Source organism: Neovison vison, chromosome 9 (assembly GCF_020171115.1).
Source record: "Neovison vison isolate M4711 chromosome 9, ASM_NN_V1, whole genome shotgun sequence".
Taxonomy (NCBI): Eukaryota; Metazoa; Chordata; class Mammalia; order Carnivora; family Mustelidae; genus Neogale; species Neogale vison.
The window spans coordinates 32,339,260-32,361,455 of NC_058099.1; the positions used below are offsets into that span (position 1 = coordinate 32,339,260).

General features: G+C 47.8%; 1 protein-coding gene across 1 annotated transcript in view; it reads left to right on the top strand.

Annotated features, from left to right (window-relative positions):
* Positions 1 to 22,196, top strand: part of GABBR2 (gamma-aminobutyric acid type B receptor subunit 2) — a 341,241-nt gene that overhangs the window by 175,044 nt on the left and 144,001 nt on the right. Inside the window, exons 5-6 of the mRNA XM_044265274.1 lie at positions 11,792 to 11,857; positions 17,759 to 17,959. Coding sequence (XP_044121209.1) covers positions 11,792 to 11,857; positions 17,759 to 17,959 — 267 coding nt within the window. The remainder of the gene's footprint in view (positions 1 to 11,791; positions 11,858 to 17,758; positions 17,960 to 22,196) is intronic.

Below are 22,196 nucleotides of genomic sequence, written 5' to 3' on the forward strand. Positions count from 1 at the left end.
TTCACATTGTCTTCTTGTTAGGACACTGGCCGTGTTGGATTACAAGGCTACCCTACTCCAGTATGAGCTCATCTTCACTAATTACATCTGTAGTGACCTTGTTTTCAAATAAAGTCACATTCTAAGGTCCTGGAGATTCAACCTATCTCTAGAGGACACCATTCAGCCCTTCACAGCATCTGGCCTACTATCCGTTTTGTCTGGTTGTTTCATCATCTGTCTCCTCCCACTGGCACATAAGCTCCAGGAGGCAGCAGCTTCGGTCTGCTGTGCTCACTGGGTCATTCCCCGTCACCTGGAATCAAATTAATGTGAGTGTGTGTGAAGGAAATACCAAGTCTGGACAGACAAAGCCAATGGAGAACACAAGGACTAAATACTCAGGAATAAAAGTAACTTCTGGAAAGCTCAGAGGAAAAAACAAATCTCTGTTTTACTGTGGGATAGGACAGAGAAGGAGGTACGGAGGACGTGGAAGAAAATTAAACACCGAAGCACCGAATTAAAATCTGCTTTGGAGGTATTAGAGAGCAAAGTTATTGCCAAGAAAAATAAAAATCAATAGCGTGAAGGACAAACTTGAGATATTTCCCAGAATTCAGAGGAGATGGTGAAAGTGGTGAGTCTGATGAGGGAGGAGCTAACAGTTAGGGACACTGGAGAAGGGAGCTCCGGAGGGAAAATGAGAACAGATGAAACGGAACCAAAATCAAAACACAGTAGGCACCACAGTAGCAACACATACACCTCGCATCCAGATCTTGGTTTCTAATACCGTACTCCACAAAAAGGATCCAGAACTCCTTGAAGAGATGGCCGATTTTCGGACTTCTTAATAATTAAAAAAAAAAAAACTTAAAAATAAATATCCGTGTGTCTATGCTGTTATGGATAAATACATGGCAAAGAACAGACAAATCTCCTATACAGAAGAATTCCAAATAATTTGTATAGATATCTCAAGCTCACAGAGGTGAGAGCAGAGGGAACCACTTCTTTTTTTGTTTTTGTTTTGTTTTTACAGATTTTATTTATTTATGTGACAGAGAGAGAGAGATCCCAAGCAGGCAGAGAGGCAGGCAGAGAGGGGCAGGAAGCAGGCTCCCCACTGAGCAGAGAGCCCAATGTGGGGCTCAATCCCAGGACCCCGAGATCATGACCTGAGCTGAAGGCAGAGGCTTAACCCAGTGAGCCACACAGGCGCCCCCAGAAGGAACCACTTCTTAAGTGACTTCCTTCCAAAGAGTATACTATGGAAAGGGGGGAGAAAAGTAGCTTGATGCTGGAAAAATCAGACACACACAACCTCAGCCAGGAGACCAATGTCATGGTCAACAGTTATAAGTCACATTGATAAGATGCACTCTTTTTTTTTTTTTTTTTTTAAAGATTTTATTTATTTATTTGACAGGCAGAGATCACAAGTAGATAGAGAGGCAGGCAGAGAGAGAGGAGGAAGCAGGCTCCCCACAGAGCAGAGAGCCGGATGCGGGGCTTGATCCCAGGACCCTGAGACCATGACCTGAGCTGAAGGCAGCGGCTTAACCCACTGAGCCACCCAGGTGCCCCGATAAGATGCACTCTTGATATGAGAAGAGGCAAAGGCCAATTTCCCTCTGTGGTCTTCCTTCCCAAAACCCACACCCCAAGCCTAAGCACAAGGAAAATGTCAGGCAAATTCTAGTTGAAGGCCATTTTCCAGATACTCCTCAAAACTGTCTAGGTCTTCAAAAATAAGGAACATCTGAGCCAAAAGGAGCCTACGGAGATATGACAATGAAATATAGTATGGTACTCTGGTTGTGATCCAGGAATAGAGCAAGGACATTAGAGAGAGAGAGAAAAAAAAAGGAAATCTGAATGAAGTATGGACTTTAGCTAATAATAATCAATATTGATTCATTAATTATATTAAATGTACCACAATAACCTAAAATATTAATAATAGGGAAGGCTGGGTGAGGAACCTAGGGGAACTTTCTATCTCTGTCATTTTTCTGTAAATCTAAAAACTAATCTCAAATAAGAAGTTTATTTTTTAAAAAAAGGAGACACACTTAAGTGGGCTCAAGAGAGTGCTGCTGGTTCTGGACCGACAGAATGGCTAACATTCAACCATTTTTGAACTACAGCATCAACAATTTCATAAAGGAAATGTGCATCCTGTGAGTGCCTGGTCTAGCTGGCCTTTCCACGCTCTAGCAGAATGGTGAAAGGAGAGTCATACCAAGATGAATTTTGGCAAAAGCTTTGAAGTACAAACATAAAGGAAAAATCTCTAAGTATCTAGGCCAGAAAAAAGCGAATTTCCCACAAAGGTGCAAAAATCAGGCCACCTCCACTCGTCTGCAGCGCTCAGTCCCAGAGACAATGGAGCGGCTGGAAAGCATCCTTACGTGCATGCGGTTCAAGGTCTCCTAGCCAGGTGCCCTTCTCGGAGTTCATCCTTGAAGTCCGAGGTCAGCTCAGTCAGCCAAGAACAATGGCAAACTTGAGAGCAAGTCGTGGTGGTAACAGCTGAGTAGGGGCTGCAGGGACCCGTGGACAGAGAGCTCGGTCTAAATCATTGTTACAGGGATGCCTGGGTGGCTCAGGGGGTTAAAGCCTCTGCCTTCGGCTCCGGTCATGATCCCAGGGTCCTGGGATCGAACCCCACATCAGGCTCTCTGCTCAGCAGGGAGCATGCTTCCCTTCCTCTCTCTCTGCCTGCCTCTCTTCCTACTTGTGATCTCTGTCTCTCAAATAAATAAATAAAATCTTTAAAAAAAAAAGTCATTGTTCAAAACTGTACACAGATGCAGAAGTCTGTTTTGAAAGCCAATGTCCATATATATAGTGTGCAAATATAGATACTTTAGTAATAATAACTGAGATGGAAAAATCCAAATTCCATTAGAAAAATCCAAATTCCAGTCACAGAGCCCAAAAAAATGGGTGAATAAAACATGGGTAGCCTCTGTTCTTAAGTAAAAGGGACTCAGCAGAGCCCACCTTGCTCATGAGTTTCCTAAATAAACCTACAAGCTAAAGAAGGCTTTGAATAACTTGATGGTAAATATACCATCATGCAAACAGAACCCAAAGCTTTTGGCAGAGAAGGTAGAAGTGGGGAAGAATCTAGTCCACATATTGAAAACCAGAAAGCCTAACATATAATTGCAGACCAAAAAGAGCCATTCTGACCATAAATTCAAGTGGGTCAGCCTCCCTATTAAAAGGCAAAGACTTTGAGAATTGGGTTTTTGCAGAACTGACTATAGCTATTGACAACAGAGGAAGTGACCCAGAAAGGTCACAGGTAAGAGGTCGGGCACAGGTAGATCAAGCAAACCCAACCAAGCAAGAACCCCCAATGTTCATATGAGACCAAAGGGAATTCAGGGTACCCACCGTGATGAAGGAGAGTCATTCTCTGTAGACAGGGGGACCATTCACCATGAAAATAACACACTCATGGACCATTATTGCTGTAAATTACCTCTCATTGAAATATATAAAGAAAAGCCAGTTAAAATACAAAGGAGAATTGACAGAAACACAATAGCACTGGGAGCCATAACACTGCCGGTCTTGGACAAATCACCCAGGCGGAAATAAGCAAGAGCACAGAGGAACCAAATCATGAAATTCATCAGGCTGATTTAGCAGATATGTACCAAAGTTCACCCAAAGGAAGTCAAGAAATAAAACCATCTCTGCGTGCTGAAGACCCGAGGCTTTTAAGCTCTTCCCAGGCCTGTTCCAAACACGGGGGCTTGAAAGTCAACTGTTGCTAGGCTGGGCGGGGGAAGCGGGGGCGGTGGAGGCTGCCCCTGGCTATTTCCAGGGCGCCTACTCTGAAGCCCTGTGGGGGAGACTGCCAGGCTTCAGATGCTCTGTCCATTTTATTTGCTTTGTCTGTCTTCCCTGGAGCAGCCCCCCAACCCACCATTCAGGATTCAGATTCCAGGAAAATATCCCTAATTTATAAACCAGCCGATGAGCAACCTTAATTCCGTCTGTAGCGTTCATTCCCCCTGGCCGTGTCACAGAGCATATTCCCGGAGATTAGGAAAGAGGACGTTTGGGGGTGGGGGGGGCATTAGTCTGCCTCTCATAGGAAGACCACAAAAACAGGTCTTCAGGTGGACGGCTGACCCCTTTGCTCCAGGAGCCTGCTTGACTGCAGAAACTACAGTTCACACAGGCACCCCAGGGGGATGCTAAGCTACAGAACAAACACAGTACATCTTCCCAGCGGGGACCGTTTTGCTCAGAAACATGGGAAGAAAAGCATTATTTTTATCTTAAGATAAACATAGATAACGTTATTGGAATGCTAAATATACGTGATTTTCAAGACAAAATAATAAGCTTTACAGAAGTTGCATGCTTTCCCAGTGGGATGCTCTGGGCTATTCCTTCTTTACTTCCTTCTTTAAGAATATACGTCTTCTTGGGATGCCTGGGTGGCTCAGTCAGTTAAGTGTCTGCCTTTGGCTCAGGTCATGATCCCAGGGTCCTGGGTTCCAGCCCTATGTCGGGCTCCACGCTCGGCAGGGAGCCTGCTTCTCCCTCTGCCTGCCGCTCCCCCCACTCATGCTGTCTCTCTCTCTCTCTGACAAATAAATAAATCTTTAAAAATATAAAAATAAGTTAAAAAAGAATATATGTCTCCTTACCGTATCGACTTGTCTAATCACTATGTAGTACATCTCAAACTAACGTAATGTTTTAAGTCAACCACACTCCAGTAAACAGACAGACAGGCAGACACAGATAAAAATGAAGAGTAAATGGGAGGGTTAATCAGGATGAAAAGGTTATTGTAACAACAGCAACAAAAGAATATATGTCTCTTGCTTCTCTGCCTTTAAGTATATTTCTGGTAGGGAAAAGAAAATGTCTAAGAAAAACCAACCCTAACTAAATAAAAGTACTCATTCTGGGTGTGGAACAGGGTGTCAGGGCCAGGAGGGACTTGGGGAAACCTCTATGCTAACCATGCTGGATTTACCCTAGGCCTTACAGCCAGAGTCAGGGGGCAGGAATGGGCCTGGGCTAAAGACCCCTTCCCCAGTCCCCACCGGCTCAGGTCAGTCCCCCTCAGTCCCCCACCCCCACCCCAATGCCACCAGCCTCTAAAAGCTTGGGCTGCCCTAGGGCTCCTAGCTCCTCTTCCCTTCCTACAGCATCACGCACAGTTTTCTCTGATTGTCCAGCAGCCCAGGGGGTCTGCAATGCTGGGCACCTGGGACCCAGGAAGCGATGGCATGTGGACCAAGACAGATGCACCGAAGGCTGGCGAGGCTGGGTAATACAGAGGTCAGGGTCCGGGTGACCTTCCCTTCCAGCAGGACCCCACGCTCCAGCTGCAGGGAAGGCGGGATGGGATGGCCTCTGCTCGCCTGCTCTTTCTAATGTCCGCCAGCTCTCCCAATGCCTCCGGGTCACATCTGCTGCTGCAATGCTTCCACGTTCAAGGCTACCTGACTTTTCTCCAGGAACTGTTGCTGCAAACTGGATGTTTTCTCAGTCGGGGAGGCAATAGAGAGGAGTGAGGGCTCTGGGGCCAGCACCGCCACTTCCTACTTGTGCAACCTGGTGTCTTAGGTTCAACTCCCTAGAAACAGAGCCTGAGAGTCTGGTGAAAGTGATTTATTGAGAGCACACTCTGGAGAAGTGAGAGAGGGGGGCAGGGTAAGGCAAGAGGGGAGCTGGGCCAGAATGCTGTCTTGGCCGGAGGCGAGCCGGGTCTAGCATATCCCACTGCCAGGTTGCCTGGAGCAAAGTCTGCACTGCAGAGCTGGCCCCACCTTTCAGGGAGTTGGGGTCACTGGGTGTGGCAGGACATGGGGGCACAGCGTAGCTTTTTGGACCAGGAAGTCCCTTAGCTGGGGGCAGTTCTCTAGAGAGGGGAGCGCGCTGGAAGCCACCCACCGTCACCACCCAGGAATGGAGGCAGCCCTCCTGAGTGAGGGAACCAGCCTGGCCAATGGTGTCTGCTGCACTTGCAGAAACTTCTTCATTCTTTGGGGCTCAGCTCGCTCTTCAAACTCCCTCATGAAAACCGGGATGGACATAATAATTACACCTCTCGCCTTGGGTGGGGCTGATGGACTTCTCAGTACCACAGCTGGAAAGCGCTCAGGAATTGTCCCTGTTTTTTATGTGCTAGGATCCCCTGCTCACTGGGAGTTATACACAAAATCCTCAATTGGGTTATGCTTCTGAAGTGTCACTTTTGGGTGTGTGTCATCGTAGCTCACTTTAAGTGTCCCAGAGACACAAAGACTCTAGACAAGAGATGAGAAAACCAGGAAGGAGGAAAGGAGCGCCATCCAGGGTTGTACCTCGCAACCCATCGCTGTTTCCTCCCATGTTTGCCCCTTCTCTGTAGGTGAGGCTTCTTGGGTGAACATGGGCCCCTGTGTGGTCTACAACTGAGCTCTAGCCATGTGAGTACAAGGTGTCCGTTGTCCCACCTTTCACTCCAGGTAGCCCCCTGCAGAATTAAGAGACTGTGGAAGGGTACAGGATTTTCAGACCCTGCCCTCTGCCACATTCCGGGTTCTCTGTACCATCACAACTCTGTTCTCACTCAGCCTCTGGGACGTTCCTCCCCCAGTACTCCTCACACTGCCCCAGAGTCCTTTCCACCGCAGAGGAGAATGAGCTCAAACCCCTGGCAGGGACAGGGGAGGTGTGGCCAGAAGCAAGAACCACTGCCAAGACAAAATTTCTCTTTCCACTTTACAGATTTTCAGGAAAAGATACAAGTTACGTAACACTGAACAGCGTGATTCTGGAACTTTTGTGAGAGCTCGCAAGTGTTAAAAATTTTAAGATTCTGGAAATCCAGGGGCAACGGTGGCAGGGGGCTGCTCAGTCAGCTGAATATCAGACTTTTGGTTTCAGCTCAGGTCACGATCTCAGAGCTGTGAGATTGAGCCCTGAGTCCGGCTCTGTGCTCAGCACAAAGTCTGCCTGAGATTCTCTCTCTCCCTGCTTGCTCTCTTTCTCTCTTGCAAATAAATTAACAAATCATTTTTTATACTTTTCTTTTATTATGTTATGTTAGTCACCATACAGTACATCATTAGTTTTTGATGTAGTGTTCTATGATGCGTAGTTTGCGTATAACACCCAGTGCTCCATGCAGTCCGTGCCCTCCTTAATACCCACCACTGGGCTCACCCATTCCCTCACCCTTCCTCCTTCTAAAACCCTCAGTTTGTTTCCTGGATTCCATAGTCTTTTATGATTCTTCTTTTCCTCTGAATCCCCCCACCTTCATTTTTCCATTCCTTCTCCTAATGTCCTCCTTGCTATTTCTTATGTTCCACATATAAGTGAAACCATATGATAATTGTCTTTCTCTGCTTGACTTATTTCACTCAGCATAATTCCCTCCAGTTCAATCCATGTTGATGCAAATGGTGGATATTCGTCCTTTCTTATGGCTGAGTCATATTCCATTGTATATATGGACCACATCTTCTTTATCCATTCATCTGTTGAAGAGCATCTCAGCTCCTTCCAGTCTGGCAATTGTGGACATTGCCACTATGAACATTGGGGTGCAGGTGCCCCTTCTTCTCACTGCATTTGTATCTTTGGGGTAAATATCCAGTAGTGCAATTGCTGGGTCATAGAGGAGCTCTGTGTTTAACTTTTTGAGGAATCTTCACACTATTTTCCGGAGTGGCTGCACCAACTTGCATTCCCACCAACAGTGTAAGAGGGTTCCCCTTTCTCTGCACCCTCTCCAACACTTGTTTCCTGTCTTGTTGATTTTGGTCATTCTAACTGGTATAAGGTGGTATCTCAGTGTGATTTTGATTTGAATATCCCTGATGGCTAATAATGTTGAACATTTTTTCATGTGTCTGTTAGCCATTTGTATGTCTTCTTTGGAGAAGTGTCTGTTCATGTCTTCTGCCCATTTTTTGGCTTGATTAGTTATTTTTTGGGTGTTGAGTTTGAGAAATTCTCTATAAATCTTGGATACTAGACCTTTATCTGTAGTGTCATATGCAGATATCTTCTCCCATTCCATGGATTGCCTCTTTGTTTTGTTGACTGTTTGCTTTGCTGTGCAGAAGCTGTTGATCTTGATGAAGTCCCAAAAGTTCATTTTCACGTTTGTTTCTCTTGCCTTTGGAGACATGTCTTGAAAGAAGTTGCTGTGGATGATGTCAAAGAGGTCACTGCCTATAAATAAATAAATAAATAAAAAATTTTTGGCCCCTCCCCACTGCATGCTCTCTCTTGCGCTCATAAATAAAGAAGTAATTTCTATTTAAAAAGAAAAAAAAACTCCCCAAATCCAAAACCTTTCCTCACTCCTGAATCTTCCAATAAATTGCTACTCTGGAAAGAAGAGCGAGGTATACCCATGCTTTTCATACTCACAGGAAAACTCATGTTCCAGGAGGACACATCCCATTTTGAGAAGCCCTTCTACCTCTTTCTATTGCTCTCAAGGCTCCTGCTAAGGATCCCAGGCCAGTTCCATCTCCCTTTGTCCACTCCGCATGCCAGGATTCCAGGTTCCAGTTGCACTGGGGGCTGACTTTTCCCGCCCAGACACTGCAGCGTCTTGGTGCCTCTTACTGGCTAGAACCAGAGTGGGAGTGAGTCGCTCATTGCCGCAGGCATAACCTGGCTCTGGCCAGGATCTTTCTCCAGGGTCCTCTGACGGTCAGAGGGCCACCAAGCTGAAAGCACTTGTTCTGAGCTGCTGGGCAGTCTTGGGGGAAGGCTTTGCCCCTTTAGGACAGGGTTTACTAGATCAGTGACCTCTTGGGTTCCATCCAATTCTAACAGTCTGGGAACGCAGCACCAAGTGGTCCATGCAACTTGGTTGTCATAGCAACAAAGACCACAAGTGTTCGAGCCGGTTACTTATCTGTCTGCAGGTGGTCAGGTGGTCAGCCACGAAGACGTGGGCTCCTCAGTGCATTTAAGAACCGGACATGGTGAAGCAAATGAGTGCCGAGGCCCTGGGCTGGCAGGATATCAGTGCTGTGGTGATCATAGTTACCAGTTACTGAATAAGGAATGCAGGCCAGTCACAACCTCCCAGAGCATTTGCTCCCTTAATCGTGCATTCAGTGCCTATGGTTGATAGATATGTCATGCCCTGTCCCCCTGACCTGGGGACCCAGAGAGGAATCAAGTCCAGTGGAGAAGACAGGCAAGCAGGTGGACTCGTGTTGTGATAGAGGGAGGCACAGAGCGCTCTGGGCCCACAGAGGAGCAAAGGAGCACCTAAGAGGACACAGATGGCTTCTCAGAGTAGGGGTTCCTGAGCTAAAGCATGAAGGGTGAGTGGCAGCTCTCCAGGCAGAGGAGTGGGGTGAGAGGGAAGGACATTTGAGATGGGTGAGCTTGCAGAAAGCAAGAGGGAGCAGGTGGGGGAATGAGCCAGGGAGGGAGTGCATGAATGGCAGACCCATCTTGGAGAATGGCAGGTAGCTCATTGTCAGGCCCTGCAAGACTGGTAGAGGACTGAGCAGGACTCTGCTGGTATGGCATCTCGAATGTTCTCCTCGGAGCTCAGTTGACCTGGAAAGCTCAGGGAGCCATGGAAAGACTGTACACAACCCCATTTGAGTCTTGGAGTGATTCTTTACCCGCTCCATGGAGGCCAGGATGGATGGACCAGGACTAAAGGTCCAGCCGGGAGGCAGATGTAGTTCATCGAGGAGGGAATGATGGTGGCTGCACCCAGGGCGGGGAGGCTGCAGGGCTGGGGGTGATTTGACACTGGTGGACAGACAGAGCCAGTGGATGGGTCCTGGTTAGGGCTTGGAGGGAGGTGAGTGAACGTGGGTGGGTGGGAGGTTCTTGACACCACTCTCAGAGATGGACAACACAGGATGGGGGAGCGTGGCTAGGATCTTGAATGAGGCTGCTCAGGACAGTGAGGACACAGAGCTAAGGGCAGAACTATGTAGAATACCAGCATTTAGGGGTGGGCAGAAAGGTGATGAGTTGACTCAGAGTCTGAGCAGGAGGGACCAGGAGGTAGGAAAGAGCCAGGAGGAAGCATCATGGAAGCCAGTGGTTGGGTTTCATGAGCATGAATGCTACAGCCCCCTGGCAAGGCTGGTCGGATTATCCCTTTTTCAATGATGAGAACATTGACGCTTCCGGGATTTAAGACTCAGGGTCACACAGCTGGTCAGTGATAGAGCTGGGATTTGAACTGGGGTCTTCCTAACTCTAAAACGCAGTAAGCTTTTTCTGCTATACCATGTTTAGCAACACGGAGCATGGCACAAAGTGGATGCTCAGTTAGTGGTGGCTGGCTGGCTGGCTGGATACTCTTAGCAGCAAAGAAGGCTAAAAGATTTCAACAAATAAGCAGAAAAAAGCCTGGAGTGTGCCTGAGAGCATTGTCCACAGAACGGAAGCAGCTTAGAACTTTTTATAGCCTTGCGGACATGGCGATGACAAAGGCCTGCCTTCCTTCAACCGCTCTGTTAACGATCTTTTAAAGTCCTTTCAGAGCAAGGTTTTTCCCCCCCTCTTCTTTCCATTCTTGCTTGCAAACGAAGGATGATTTTAGAATCCAAGCCTTTTTTATTTTGCTAAAGTACATGATGAGTAAAATGGCCTCCCAGTCAGCACTTTCCAATTTTGAAAGATGCTAAAAACTGATCTTTAAAGGCATGTTTCTCTTCTTTATGCATCAAAGGGCCTTGAGGCCCGCTGGAGAGGACAGAGACGGACGGCAGGAAAGTGGTACCACCCTGAGGAGGGCAGGAAGTTACTGGGGTGGGGAGCAGCCCGGTGGGTCAGAGCCTGGGCATATCCTCTATGCCCCATCTTCTCTATGGGGCAGGCCCCCACCTGGGTCCCTGTCCCCTGGAGAGCCACCAAGGACCCCTTAACTGACCCAGGACGGAGCCTTGGGCAAATCCCCAGTAAGTGTTTGTTGAATGAATAAGTGAGTCACAAGAGCTGTTGTGCAAGGCACGCGTGGAGATAATGAGTGCAGTCCTATTTATAGAGTTTTCAAATATAAGTTTTTCTCAGAGTTAAAAATGGGTTGGGAGGAGGTTATAAAACCCGAATACTAGCTATAGCACTCACTGGGCATCCAACTGTGTGCCAGCAACCGTGCTAAGTAGTTTATGCAGATCCTCTCTCATTTAGTCCTTGTGGAAGGTAAGTTCTGCCGTTTTCCACATTGGACAAGTGAGGAAATGGAGGCCAAGAAAGATAAAGGAGCGGCCTAAGGTGTCTTGAGGCTTGAGGCTGGAGCTGAGATTTAAACAGAGCTCAGAACTCAAAGACTCTGAAACTTCTTAATTGGGAAGCTTTGTGGAAGGTATAGAAAAGTCTAGAATCCTGGCAGGGAGGGTTGGGGCGCTGCAGTCTTATTGCTGCCACCAACTCCCCGGGGAGCTTGGAAGCTCCTTCCTCTCCTCTGGCCTCAGTTTCCCTGTGTGTCAACAAGTGAGGAAGAAGACAAGATGCTGTCTCAGTGCCCTGTAGGGTTGGCCTGCCCTTGTTGGAGGAGTTAGGGATGCCGCCGGGACCACTGAGAGCCGCCGGCTTTCTGAAGCCTCCAGCCTGTGCAGACTTGTCCCGGAACATGTCCCTGAGACCAGGGAGGGCAGGAGGAGCTGAGGGAAAGCTGGCTCCCAGGAGGGCGGGAGCATCCAGGCAGGGCTGGGAGGAGAGGGCAGAGCTCTTGGCTGGGGAGCTGGGGGTACACGACTGTTCTCTGCCATGGCCTCAAGCCCTCAAATGTGACTGTCATCCACTCTCCTTCACGTATGTGTTCTTCTGTCCACAGGGCAATGACGTGAGGATCATCCTCGGCCAGTTTGACCAGACTATGGCAGCAAAAGTGTTCTGTTGTGTAAGTAAAACTTCAGTCCTGTCACTGTGTCTCACGAAACTGTTTCTCAGACTCATTCTCACTGCCTGGTCTGAGCGGAATATAGGACCCGCGGAGTATAGGACCAACCCGGAGTCTGGGTTGCAGGAAGCAGAAGTGTTATGGTCACTGCTCTTTCCTCTTTGCAGGGAGCTAAACCCCCAGGGCTCAGGACAGTGCAGTCATGGGAGGAGCTAAGGACCTCAGCTGACCAAACCTCCCCTCCAGCGCACTGTCTGAGCCCTGCCGGCTAGTGCTCTGCCCACCTATTCAGCCATGCTTGATGGAGGCCTGCAGTGTGCAGGGCAGAGAAGGAGGGGCAATGCCAAGGTGCCTCAGCGCCACCCCGCCCCCAGCCCTGGAGCAGGGCTCAGAGTCTCAACTTTAGAACAGTCTCTCAACCTTTCCTATCTATCTCTGAGTTCTTTACAATTATCTGGTGACAGGTAACAAAGTACCTTTTCACACCTCACTTCATTTCATCTTTTCAGTAAGCTGAGTGAAGCAACTGTCCTTATCCCATTTCACAGATAAGGAAATAGAGGCCCAGCTTGTCCTGAACCAAGGCTCCAGCCCCTTCGCCTGATTCCCAACCCCATCATCTTCCAAATGTTCTACCTAAGTACTTGTAAGAGTCTTTCCATTCTGACGCCCTGGCTCCCTCTCCCCGACCCCAGGTCAGGAGAAGATCAACAGAATGAGAGCCCAGTCACAGCGGGAGTCACTGTCTCCCCAGTAAGCTCCTTCCCTTCGAGTGAGTTTATTCTAGGTAGTCTCTAGTGATGGGCCATGGGCCTCTGTTCTCTTTGATCTCTTGTCAGTGACTTGGATGAGATTATAAAAAGCAGACTTGTAGGAATTTTGTAAGTTGTGAAATATATTGGAAACAGATCCAAGGTTGCAAAGAACCCTAAGAAGCTGATTCAATCTAAGAAAATTCAATCTCATAGCCCTACTAGGTTACATTAGAACAAATCAAGCTGCCTGTGTCCAAGGTGGTAGAAGCATAAGCTGAGGAGGACTGTGCCTTTAGAACAGAATAAACTTTGGGGATGTGGTTGACTTCAAGGTTGCCATGGGTCACCAAGGTAAGCGTCCCTCCCAGGAGCCAAGGGGACCTCCGGCTGCACGTCTGCACCCAGGGAAGGTGGTCCCTCTGCTGTCCACTGGAGAGACACTGCCTGGGGTACGCTTCTCATCCCCTGCTACCCATTTCTGGAGAGATGCAGAAACTCAAATCACACCAGGAGTGAGGACAGAACGGTGACCGGAAGCCACAGTCACACGGGGCTGTTTTATCCTGAAGCTCAAGAACAAAACGAGAACTGCCTGATCATCTCTTGATTTACTGGGGACCCTGGATGGAGCTGGGAGCTCAGGAGCCAGTCTGCTGCTTAGTTGCCGAATTGGGGCTTGTTGGAGCCTCGGTTTTCTCATCTGTAAAATGACGATGATACCAGCACCGGTCTCCTAGGATTGTTCTGGAGATTGAAATGAACAGAAACACTGCACGGTGCCTGATGGATAGTGAGTCCTCAGTAAATGTCCGTGGTCTCTTTTCATTTATGAAAAGTCTCAGGCCAGGGAGGATAGAATGGACCACTGCCATTGAATCCCATAAACCGAGTTTTATCCCTCCCTCCTCTCCACCCTTCACCGTGTATCCCCAAGGCTTTTGCAAGCAGCTGGCACATGGTGGGTCATAACTCCAGGAGAAATACATTAATAAACATGATCCATGAAGGCACCACGCTGGTCGCTGGCTGTCTCCCTTTTCCAGACCTCATGTTCTGCCCTGAGCCGAACCCAAGTGGAGGCGTGGCTGTGATTTCACTCCGTGCCATGCACTGGGATTATTTTCCAAGTGGCGTTTCCAGCCATGGTTTCTGCTCCAGAACAGACGGTGTGGCTGTCTTCTTCTCGACCCAGAGCTCCAGGCTGCCTCCCTTCCACATGGCCTGGGACACCATCCATCTTCTAGCCTGCTTTCCTCTTGTTGGATGGTGGGCATTTTGCAACGGGCTTCCTCTTAGAGTCCGCAGATAGCTTTGGTTGTTGAGAAATTCCTTGCAGGGATTTTTGAGGGGGTGGGTGTTTATTCCAAGTGTCAGACCCCCAGAAGCAATCTGCCCTCTGGGACTCGGCGTCTTACCTGGTTAGGAAGGAATTCTTCTGGCAGGTCTGGAAGATCCTGAGGAGGGGCTGCTCCATGTCATCCTATGGGATCAGGACTGGTGTGTGACAGAGGGAGGGGCTGCTCAGAGCAGAGACCCCTGTGAAGGAGCCTTCCTGCCCATGTTCGGGTCAGAGGTCAGAGCGCAGATGCGTTGGGGTCAGAGGTCAGAGTGCAGTTCCAGTAGAAGCAGCCATTTCTTCGCCATCCAGACGCCACGGGGTCAGCTTTGCAGCATGTTGCTGTGTTCTTGAGACTGGAACCGCCACCCCATGGAAGAGCAGACTCCAGCAAATGCAAGGCCTATTTATAGCCCTGTAGCAAAATGTTCATTTGGGCTGCAGCACAGGATGAGCGTGTCTCCGTCGCTTTGTCTTCTCCTCCCGCCTCGGGGGTCGATTCTAAGTCCTCAAGCACTCTGGCCTGGGTTCCGGGTTTAGTTCCACCGGCTGTGTGACCTCGGGCAGGGCATCTTACACCTCTGGTCTCCAGCTGCCTCACCTCTAAAATGGAAGCAGCAGTCCTCGCCCCATCAGCCTCGTGGGGTTAGCAAGGGGCTTAAGTAAGGCCACGGAAGGAGACCATCATCCCAACAGTGAACTGCCTTCCTGATGGGAGGGTTTACTACCATCACTGGTGTGACCATATTAGGAAAAGCAAAATGTCCTTCTTGCATGGGAAGGAGAGGAGGCGAAAGGAAACGTAATAAAAAGAGGAAACTGGATTTTTAAAAAAAATAATTCACGTCATGGTTACCTGCAAATAAGAACCAAAGTGGTCGCCGAGACTGAAGAGGGTGAGCTCAGGACTGCCCGTCGCCGCGTGGCTGCCTGGGCCCACGGGTGGCCGGAGGTCCTGAGGTCACATTCCCACCAGAGGCAGAGAAAAGGAAAACTGAGGAGACCAAGGGAACTGGAAATGCGTTCAGTCACTGCGCAGCCACTTCTCAGGTGCTGTGGGCACACCAGGCACTGTGTTGAGCACCAGGGATCCACGGAAGAACAGACCCCACACAACAAAACTCCCCCTCCGGGAAAGGAGACAGAGAGAATTCCAGCAGCCCCTCCCAGCTCACATGTGTAACAACCTCAGCTCATCTGAACATGGGAAGAGCAGAATAGAGGACCAGAGCCTTCCCCTCCCGTGCTTTAGACCGTGGATGGTGTATTTAAAACCACTTCGCCTACCTTGCAGGGAAGCCTCCCACCTAGAACCTCACTCGAAGCCTATTTACTTTTGCTTTGCACATATATTTAACCACCCAAGCGCCCTGCTTTCTGAGCCATAGCAGTTCAAAAGAAGCAAATTTAGAGAAGACAGGGACGCGATGGCAGCAGAAAGTGACACCCAGACCCACCAGCATTACTGTGCACAGCCCACAACAGTGACTGGTATTCAGAATAAAACCATGATTTATTTACAGAGAGGAGAAGAGAGGAAGAGGAGCTGCTAAAATGTGCCCGGATGTAGTGTTGGCCAGGCGTGGCTCACGTGTCATCTCCTTGAAGTCTTACACCCACCCAGGGAGACAGGCTTTGCTTTTCACAGGCTTTAGATGGGAAAAGCAAGACCCAAGGAGTTGTGCGCCAGAGTTACCCAGAGAGTCTGGTCCTACTTGACTGTAACCTCCTTTTTTGTTTGTTCCAGAAGGTCAGTAGGAAAATGTTTATCTTCATCAAAACTGAATAGCATTCTAAACAAAATCTGTTGTCACTCGAATGGACACTTTCTGCTTCTCTTTTCTGGAAAATTCCAGAATTTAAGGAACAGCTCCTAATGGGACAAAAGCAGGTCAAAGAGCTGTCACAGCAGATCCCTGGGAGGCTTCTGACTTCCTGCTCTGGGCTGTCTCTAAATTATCACAAGGTCCTCATGCTCAGAGAGTCGTACAGATCTGCCTGGGTGTCTGATTGGAAGGCCTCCTGTCCTCACTCTCTAGCTATTGACTCCTCCTTAACATACATTCCTAATAATGCAGGTCTCTTCTTGCCTCTAACTTTTAAGATTGAGAAAGCTCCCCAAAAGTTTTATTTATTTGCTAGGAAAAGAGGGGCCCCTCCAAAAATGGACTTTGAATCTTGTCCCCTTGATTTAGCTGTATGTGTTTGAGCTAATCCCTTCATCTCAAGTGAGCCTCAATTTCTTTATTTATAAGATAGAAATAATACGTACCTCATCAGGTTGTTGTGAGAGTAAAATAAGAGAATGTGTGTAACTGGCCAAGCATATGATAGAGGCTCAAGATATGTGAGTTCCTCCTTTTTAATAAAGTATGAGAGTTGTAAAGTGTCAAAGGTTCTGCCAGTGACCTGGGATCACTGGGATGAGCCTTTTGTTCAAAAAGCTAGCCCCCAGGCAGATGTCTTCAAAAGAAAGTGTCTTTGTTCTAAACCCCATTTATTAGAGGGAAGATCAGGAGATTGCTTGCCTTTGTTTAACTGGGATTTTACCCTGTAATTGAGGTATGAGGGATGTCTTTTCTACAATAATTGTGATGGGGCACATTATAATGTAGCTGCTGGAAAAATGACTATGATCTGAGGCTGCATTATGAGAAGTATATTATCTGGAACTGGGGAGGTGAAAGTCCTATATCATCAGAGGAGTCTAGAGAAAAGGCAATGTGATCACTGCCTCGAAGGAGTTGAAGGGCTCTTACATTAAATAATTTCAGTTTAGTCTCCAGCGGCTTCACTGAACCAATGAGCAGAGAGTGTGGAGGTGGTATCTGACCTTAAGTTAAGAAATAAACACTTTACTCACATTTAATAATAAATAAACATTTAATTCTCATTTATCCCAATGAGACGCTTCACACTGCAGGATGGGCTTTCTTCGGTGTTGAGAGAATTCTAGAAGAGTTGCCCCCCCAGATGTAGGAATGGTGGGGGGAGCTCTCTCCTCCAGTCTCAGACTTGACGGTAACTTTTCTCTAATGCACAGACACCATTAGGGTCTCTGACCCACCCTGCTTAGGGCAGAGCCTGGCTTAGCATCCCAGGGCCTACCTACGTGGAGGGCAGCCAAAAGCTTCCCAGAGTCCAGAGCAATCTTGAAGGCTCCCTGCCACACCCTCCTGGCCTTTGTGCTGTCTCTGTTATAGGCCAAGGAGCACAAAGGGGTGTGGCATGAATTGTTTCCCGGTGTGTTTGTGGCTTTCCAGGAATGAACTGCAAGACCCATTAAGGTTCATGTTTTAAAATGTGCAACATTCATCACAGTACACAGAGAGCATCTGTTGCAATGACCATGGGATTTTTATCTTTAATTCCACTAATGTGGTGTATTACATTTATCCATTTGTGTATGTTGAACCATCCTTGCATCCCAGGGATAAATGCCAGTTGGTCATAGTGTATAACCTTTACAATGTGTTCTTGAATTCAGTTTGCCAATATGTTGTTGAGAATTTTTGCCACTATATTCATCAGAGATGTCCGTCCATAGTTTTCCTTCCTTGTAGTATCCTTATCTGGCTTGGTCAGGCCCTGGTGTTTCAATTTGTATTCAGTGTTTATTATTTTATTCTATATGTTTCCAATAAACTACCTTGGGGCATAATGAGGAGAGATTACAAAGCAAATAATAGGAAAATTAACAAACCCTCTGTTAAGAGGAGGCATGAGCCTCCTCCTTGTGTCTCATAGGGCACAAAGCCTTGAACAAATGTTTAACTCTTGGTACATTCATGATCAACCCGTTTGTTGCAGGCATATGAGGAGAACATGTATGGTAGCAAATACCAGTGGATCATTCCGGGCTGGTACGAGCCTTCCTGGTGGGAGCAGGTGCACACAGAAGCCAACTCATCCCGTTGTCTCCGGAAGAATCTCCTTGCTGCTATGGAAGGCTACATTGGCGTAGACTTTGAGCCCCTGAGCTCTAAGCAGATCAAGACCATCTCAGGAAAGGTCAGTATCATGGTCTACCCACTTCAACCCCAGGCCCATCTCTTTTGATCACCCTGTCTGATGATGTTGGCACAAAGTGCCGATATCTTCTTCTGGCCTTTGCTGTGTGACTTTGAGCAAATCACTGGACCTCTCTGAGCCTGTTCATTGGGGATATCCAGACCTCCACTGCATGCCCCTCTAAGGAACTTGAGAATCAGATGAGATAAGGGTGCTTTGTAAGCACTAAACACAATGTCCAGGTAAGTGATGGAATCATGATTTTGACAGCCCCCACTACACACCGGGGTTTCAGACTTTGTCAGGCTTTCACTCCATGTACCTCTGCCCTGGAATGTCCTTTCTCTGGTTCTCTGATGCTCCCATCAGCCTAGAGGAGAGGACAGACTCCCCTCTGCCTTCTGGGAAATATGTGCTATATAGACCAGCCAGACTGGCTTGAACCCCAGTTTTGCCACTTACAGCTGTGCGACCCTGACCTTGAGTTGTCCAAGCCACGGATTCTTCACCTGTATAATAGAGGTAGAAATACCCTCCTCTCGTGGCAGATTATGCAGTGTGGCTGGCATGATGCCTGGCCCCTCAGTGCTGTCATTGCTGAGAGCAGGACCTTGGACAGGGGGCTGCACATGTTTCCATGGGCATTACTACCCCAGTCCCCCCCTCCCCCGCCCCGCCAACTTAACCAGGAGAGTGCAAGAGGCCAGGTGTCATACATGGCCAGGTGGCGTCCTGTGGCATGGGTGAAAGTATTTCAGAAGCACGCTGTTACCTATCAATGTGTTATCAAGAATCAGGGGACGGCAGCCCTGGTGGCTCTTCATTCTAACCACCAGCCAGAATCGAGGCTAACAGGGCACACAATTCTCTTCTGTCTCCTCTGAGCTCAAATGGTTCCTTTCTCCACCCAACCCCAGTTCTACTGAAGGACTTAAACTTCATGACAAAGCTATATAAAATTTTTGTATATCATTTTCCCCATTAGTTAATCTCAATCAGAGCCAGCTCTGTAAGAATGATTTATTGATTTCTCCAAAAAAATGGCCAATCATGAGGACACATTTTGTAAACAACTCTTTAGATCACGCTGGCACCTGAGGGATGTTGGGAAAACACTCCAGCTGGAAAGTGTTGGAAGAAATATTTTCACACAAAAATCAATGAGCATGTAGAAAGATTTCTGAGATGCTGAATAATGTATGGAAAGAACCCATTTTATTTCAGTAAGTGTTATTTTTTAAAGGCGTCAAAGTTTGTAGTTTATTAGCAAAAACTTGAGTCCGGGGACAGCCTGGACTCTAATCTCAAAATAATATAAAATTTGAATAAAATTAGAAAAACTAAGAGAAAAACATCCCATGCAAGCAGACAGCATAACTGCACTGAGGACTTGAGGAGACCAAAGACAGAAATGATTACATGCAAGCTCTGTAAAGCTGAGGGGTGTAATGGTCAAAGATTCCAGAGAAAGCCCCTGAATGTTGTTCTAAGGAGCATGGATGTTACTGGGTGGGTGAGCCACGCACGGATGCGAGCCGTACACAGAAATGTGTTTTGGGAAGACCGTTTTTTTTTTTTTTTTTTTTTTTTTTTACAGTATCTGTTAGAGGAAGTGCTCTGACTTTATAACAGCATCTCCCAGGTCACTGACTTTCATCTGAATTTTTTTCATTCTAATGGTTTTTATTTGGGACTGGTGCTGAAGCTGACCCTACCCCCCACAACTCTGTGCCTGGGAATGGAACGCTTTGTAGGTATTCCTGGGCTGTTCACTTCACCCCACAGTGTATGTGACCCACTCGCGGGCCTCCCAGAATGGAGCTGTGCCATTAGAGCAGAGCCAGGGCTCTGCGTGGGGCAGCTTCCAAAATTCCAGGACACCCAGTCCCCGTCTCTGAGGTGTTTGAAGCAAGAGACAGCATTTCTTACGTTACCCTGAGGTTACAAGCTGATTGAAGTTAGGCAGGAAAATCTAGGGCATCTGCCTCTTGAAATCAGAGAGTTTTAGGGCTCTCCTATGGGTTATCTCGACCAACCTCCCATCAGATTCTCAGACCCATCTAGAAGCAGAAGACTCTCTACTTCTCCCTGAATTTCCCCCACTGGTCCCTCAGGGCCCACATGGGGATATGGATGGCGACCATATCCCCGGAGATGTCCCTTGTCAAAACTAAACAGCCCCAGTCCCTCTATTTGTAATTCACATGCCCAGTGCAGAGCCTAATGGCAAAATTTAAGGCGATGCTAAAAACCTCAGTAATCAAGATGAAAAGTATTATAATGCAGTATTTTTTAAAATTCAAAATTAACACACGCCCAAAAAAAAATAAATCCATGATGAACAAAACATCATTTTAAACAAAGGTAAGGTTCCCAGGACTGGGATTAGGGAGAGCTAAGTGATTTAAGTCACAATTGCAAGACTGGATCTTGTCTTAATTTAAAATGTTGATGTTTTGTTCATCACAGATTTTGTATTCATTTTGATTTTTTTTTTAAAAAAATACTGCCTTCAAGTGTCTTTTGCTTGATTACTGAGGTATTTGACTCCCTCTTCATTTCCACCCCTTGCTCGCCTCTCTCTGGTCCTGGCCTGAACATGTTGTGTGTGTGTCAAGCTCGGTTCACACACGGCCCATCCTCTGTGCTTGCTCTTGTGGCTGCTCTCTCCCTGGGGCGTGGGGCCTGTGGTTGAATAAAGCATTCTTATTTGTGGTCTGACCACAGCCAAGTTCCCCCATTCATCTCCAAGAGTCTATGGTCAAAGGAAGGTCTAGAGAGGTGGGAAATGGTTCTTGAATTTGAACTTATGTTATACATGACTGCTGAGGATGCAGGCTGCTGAGCTGAGGCTTACATTTTGGGGTCCATCGGTGCCCATGAAGTTAAACAGACACTTGTAGAAGCAAGACGGTGCGTTTTTGCCATCCTCATTAAGGAAGCTAAGCAGCAGAAATGGAAAGGGACATACCCAATATCCTTGTAGTGGTCTGAATAGTGGCCCCTAAAAAGATGTCCTAATCCTTGGAACACGTGAACATGACCATATTTGGAAAAAGCATCTTTGCAGATGTAATTCATTTAGGGATCTTGAGATCATCCTAGACTATCCGGGGAAACCCTACATGCGATGGTGAGGGTCCTTGTAAGAGAAAGGCAGAGGGAGGTTTCCCACACCGAGGTGGTCATGTGACGGCACTGGCAGAAACCAGAGTGGTTCTTCCACAAGAAAAAGAATGCCAAGGATAACCGGCAGCCACCAGGAGCTGGGAGAGAAGCATGGTCTGGATCCTCCCTCAGAGCCTCCAGAGGGAACCAACCCTGCCAACACCTGGGTTTTGTACTCCTGGCCTCCAGTCCTGGGAGAGAATAAACTAATGTTGTTTCAAGCCATCCTGTTTGTGGAAATTTGCCGTGGCAGCCCCAAGACACTGATACAGTCAGCTGGCAAGTGAGGGACAACCCCAGGACCTGAGGCCAAGACTGCTCATTCCCTACCCTGAGCCCCTTCCCCTCTACCATGCTCTCTGCCCAAGACTTGTGACAGGCTTAGAAAGGAATGCACCCAAATCAGCCCTCTCTGTCTCAGCGGGCCACTAGTGGTAGTGGTACTGGTAGGTGGCATAACAGAAAAGCGTGGGTCTGGCGATCAAGAAATCTGGCACAAATCCTGGCATTCCCACCAATTAATCTGCCTCCAACACCTAGTCATTCTCCTCCCCCCACCTCCACTCCAGCCTTAGTTTCCCAACTGAAAATGAGAGATATGGGCCAGGTAACTCCTCGGGTCTTTTCGTAGCTAAGTTCTCTGGCTCTGTGTAAATATGGTACCTGGGTTCTCACAGCGCGTTGTGTGACATGGTCGTCACATTAAACCTTGAAATCCCTGGGATAAAGGTGACTCCTGGTAGAGAAGGCTGCAGAATCAGGCAGAACAGTGGCCCCTCTTGGAATGTGCTCTCTGAGGCTCTCCCTCCCATATACTTCTTGCCAGTCAGGCCGTCCCTGATTCTCTCCTTGGCACCCAGGAGAGTTTTGGTAGGAGGAATAAGAAGATCACGGGCCTCCAGAGCATCCTCATCAGTCTCTTCCTATTGGAATTTCCAATGATGAGACAAATGTAGACCTTTGGACCTCCCTGAGCACATACGGAGCTCAGTCTTCTGGGACCTCATAAGGACAGCCTCTGGGCACTTACCGTCTGGTTCATTCTCACTGAGATTCCCCATTACCAGTC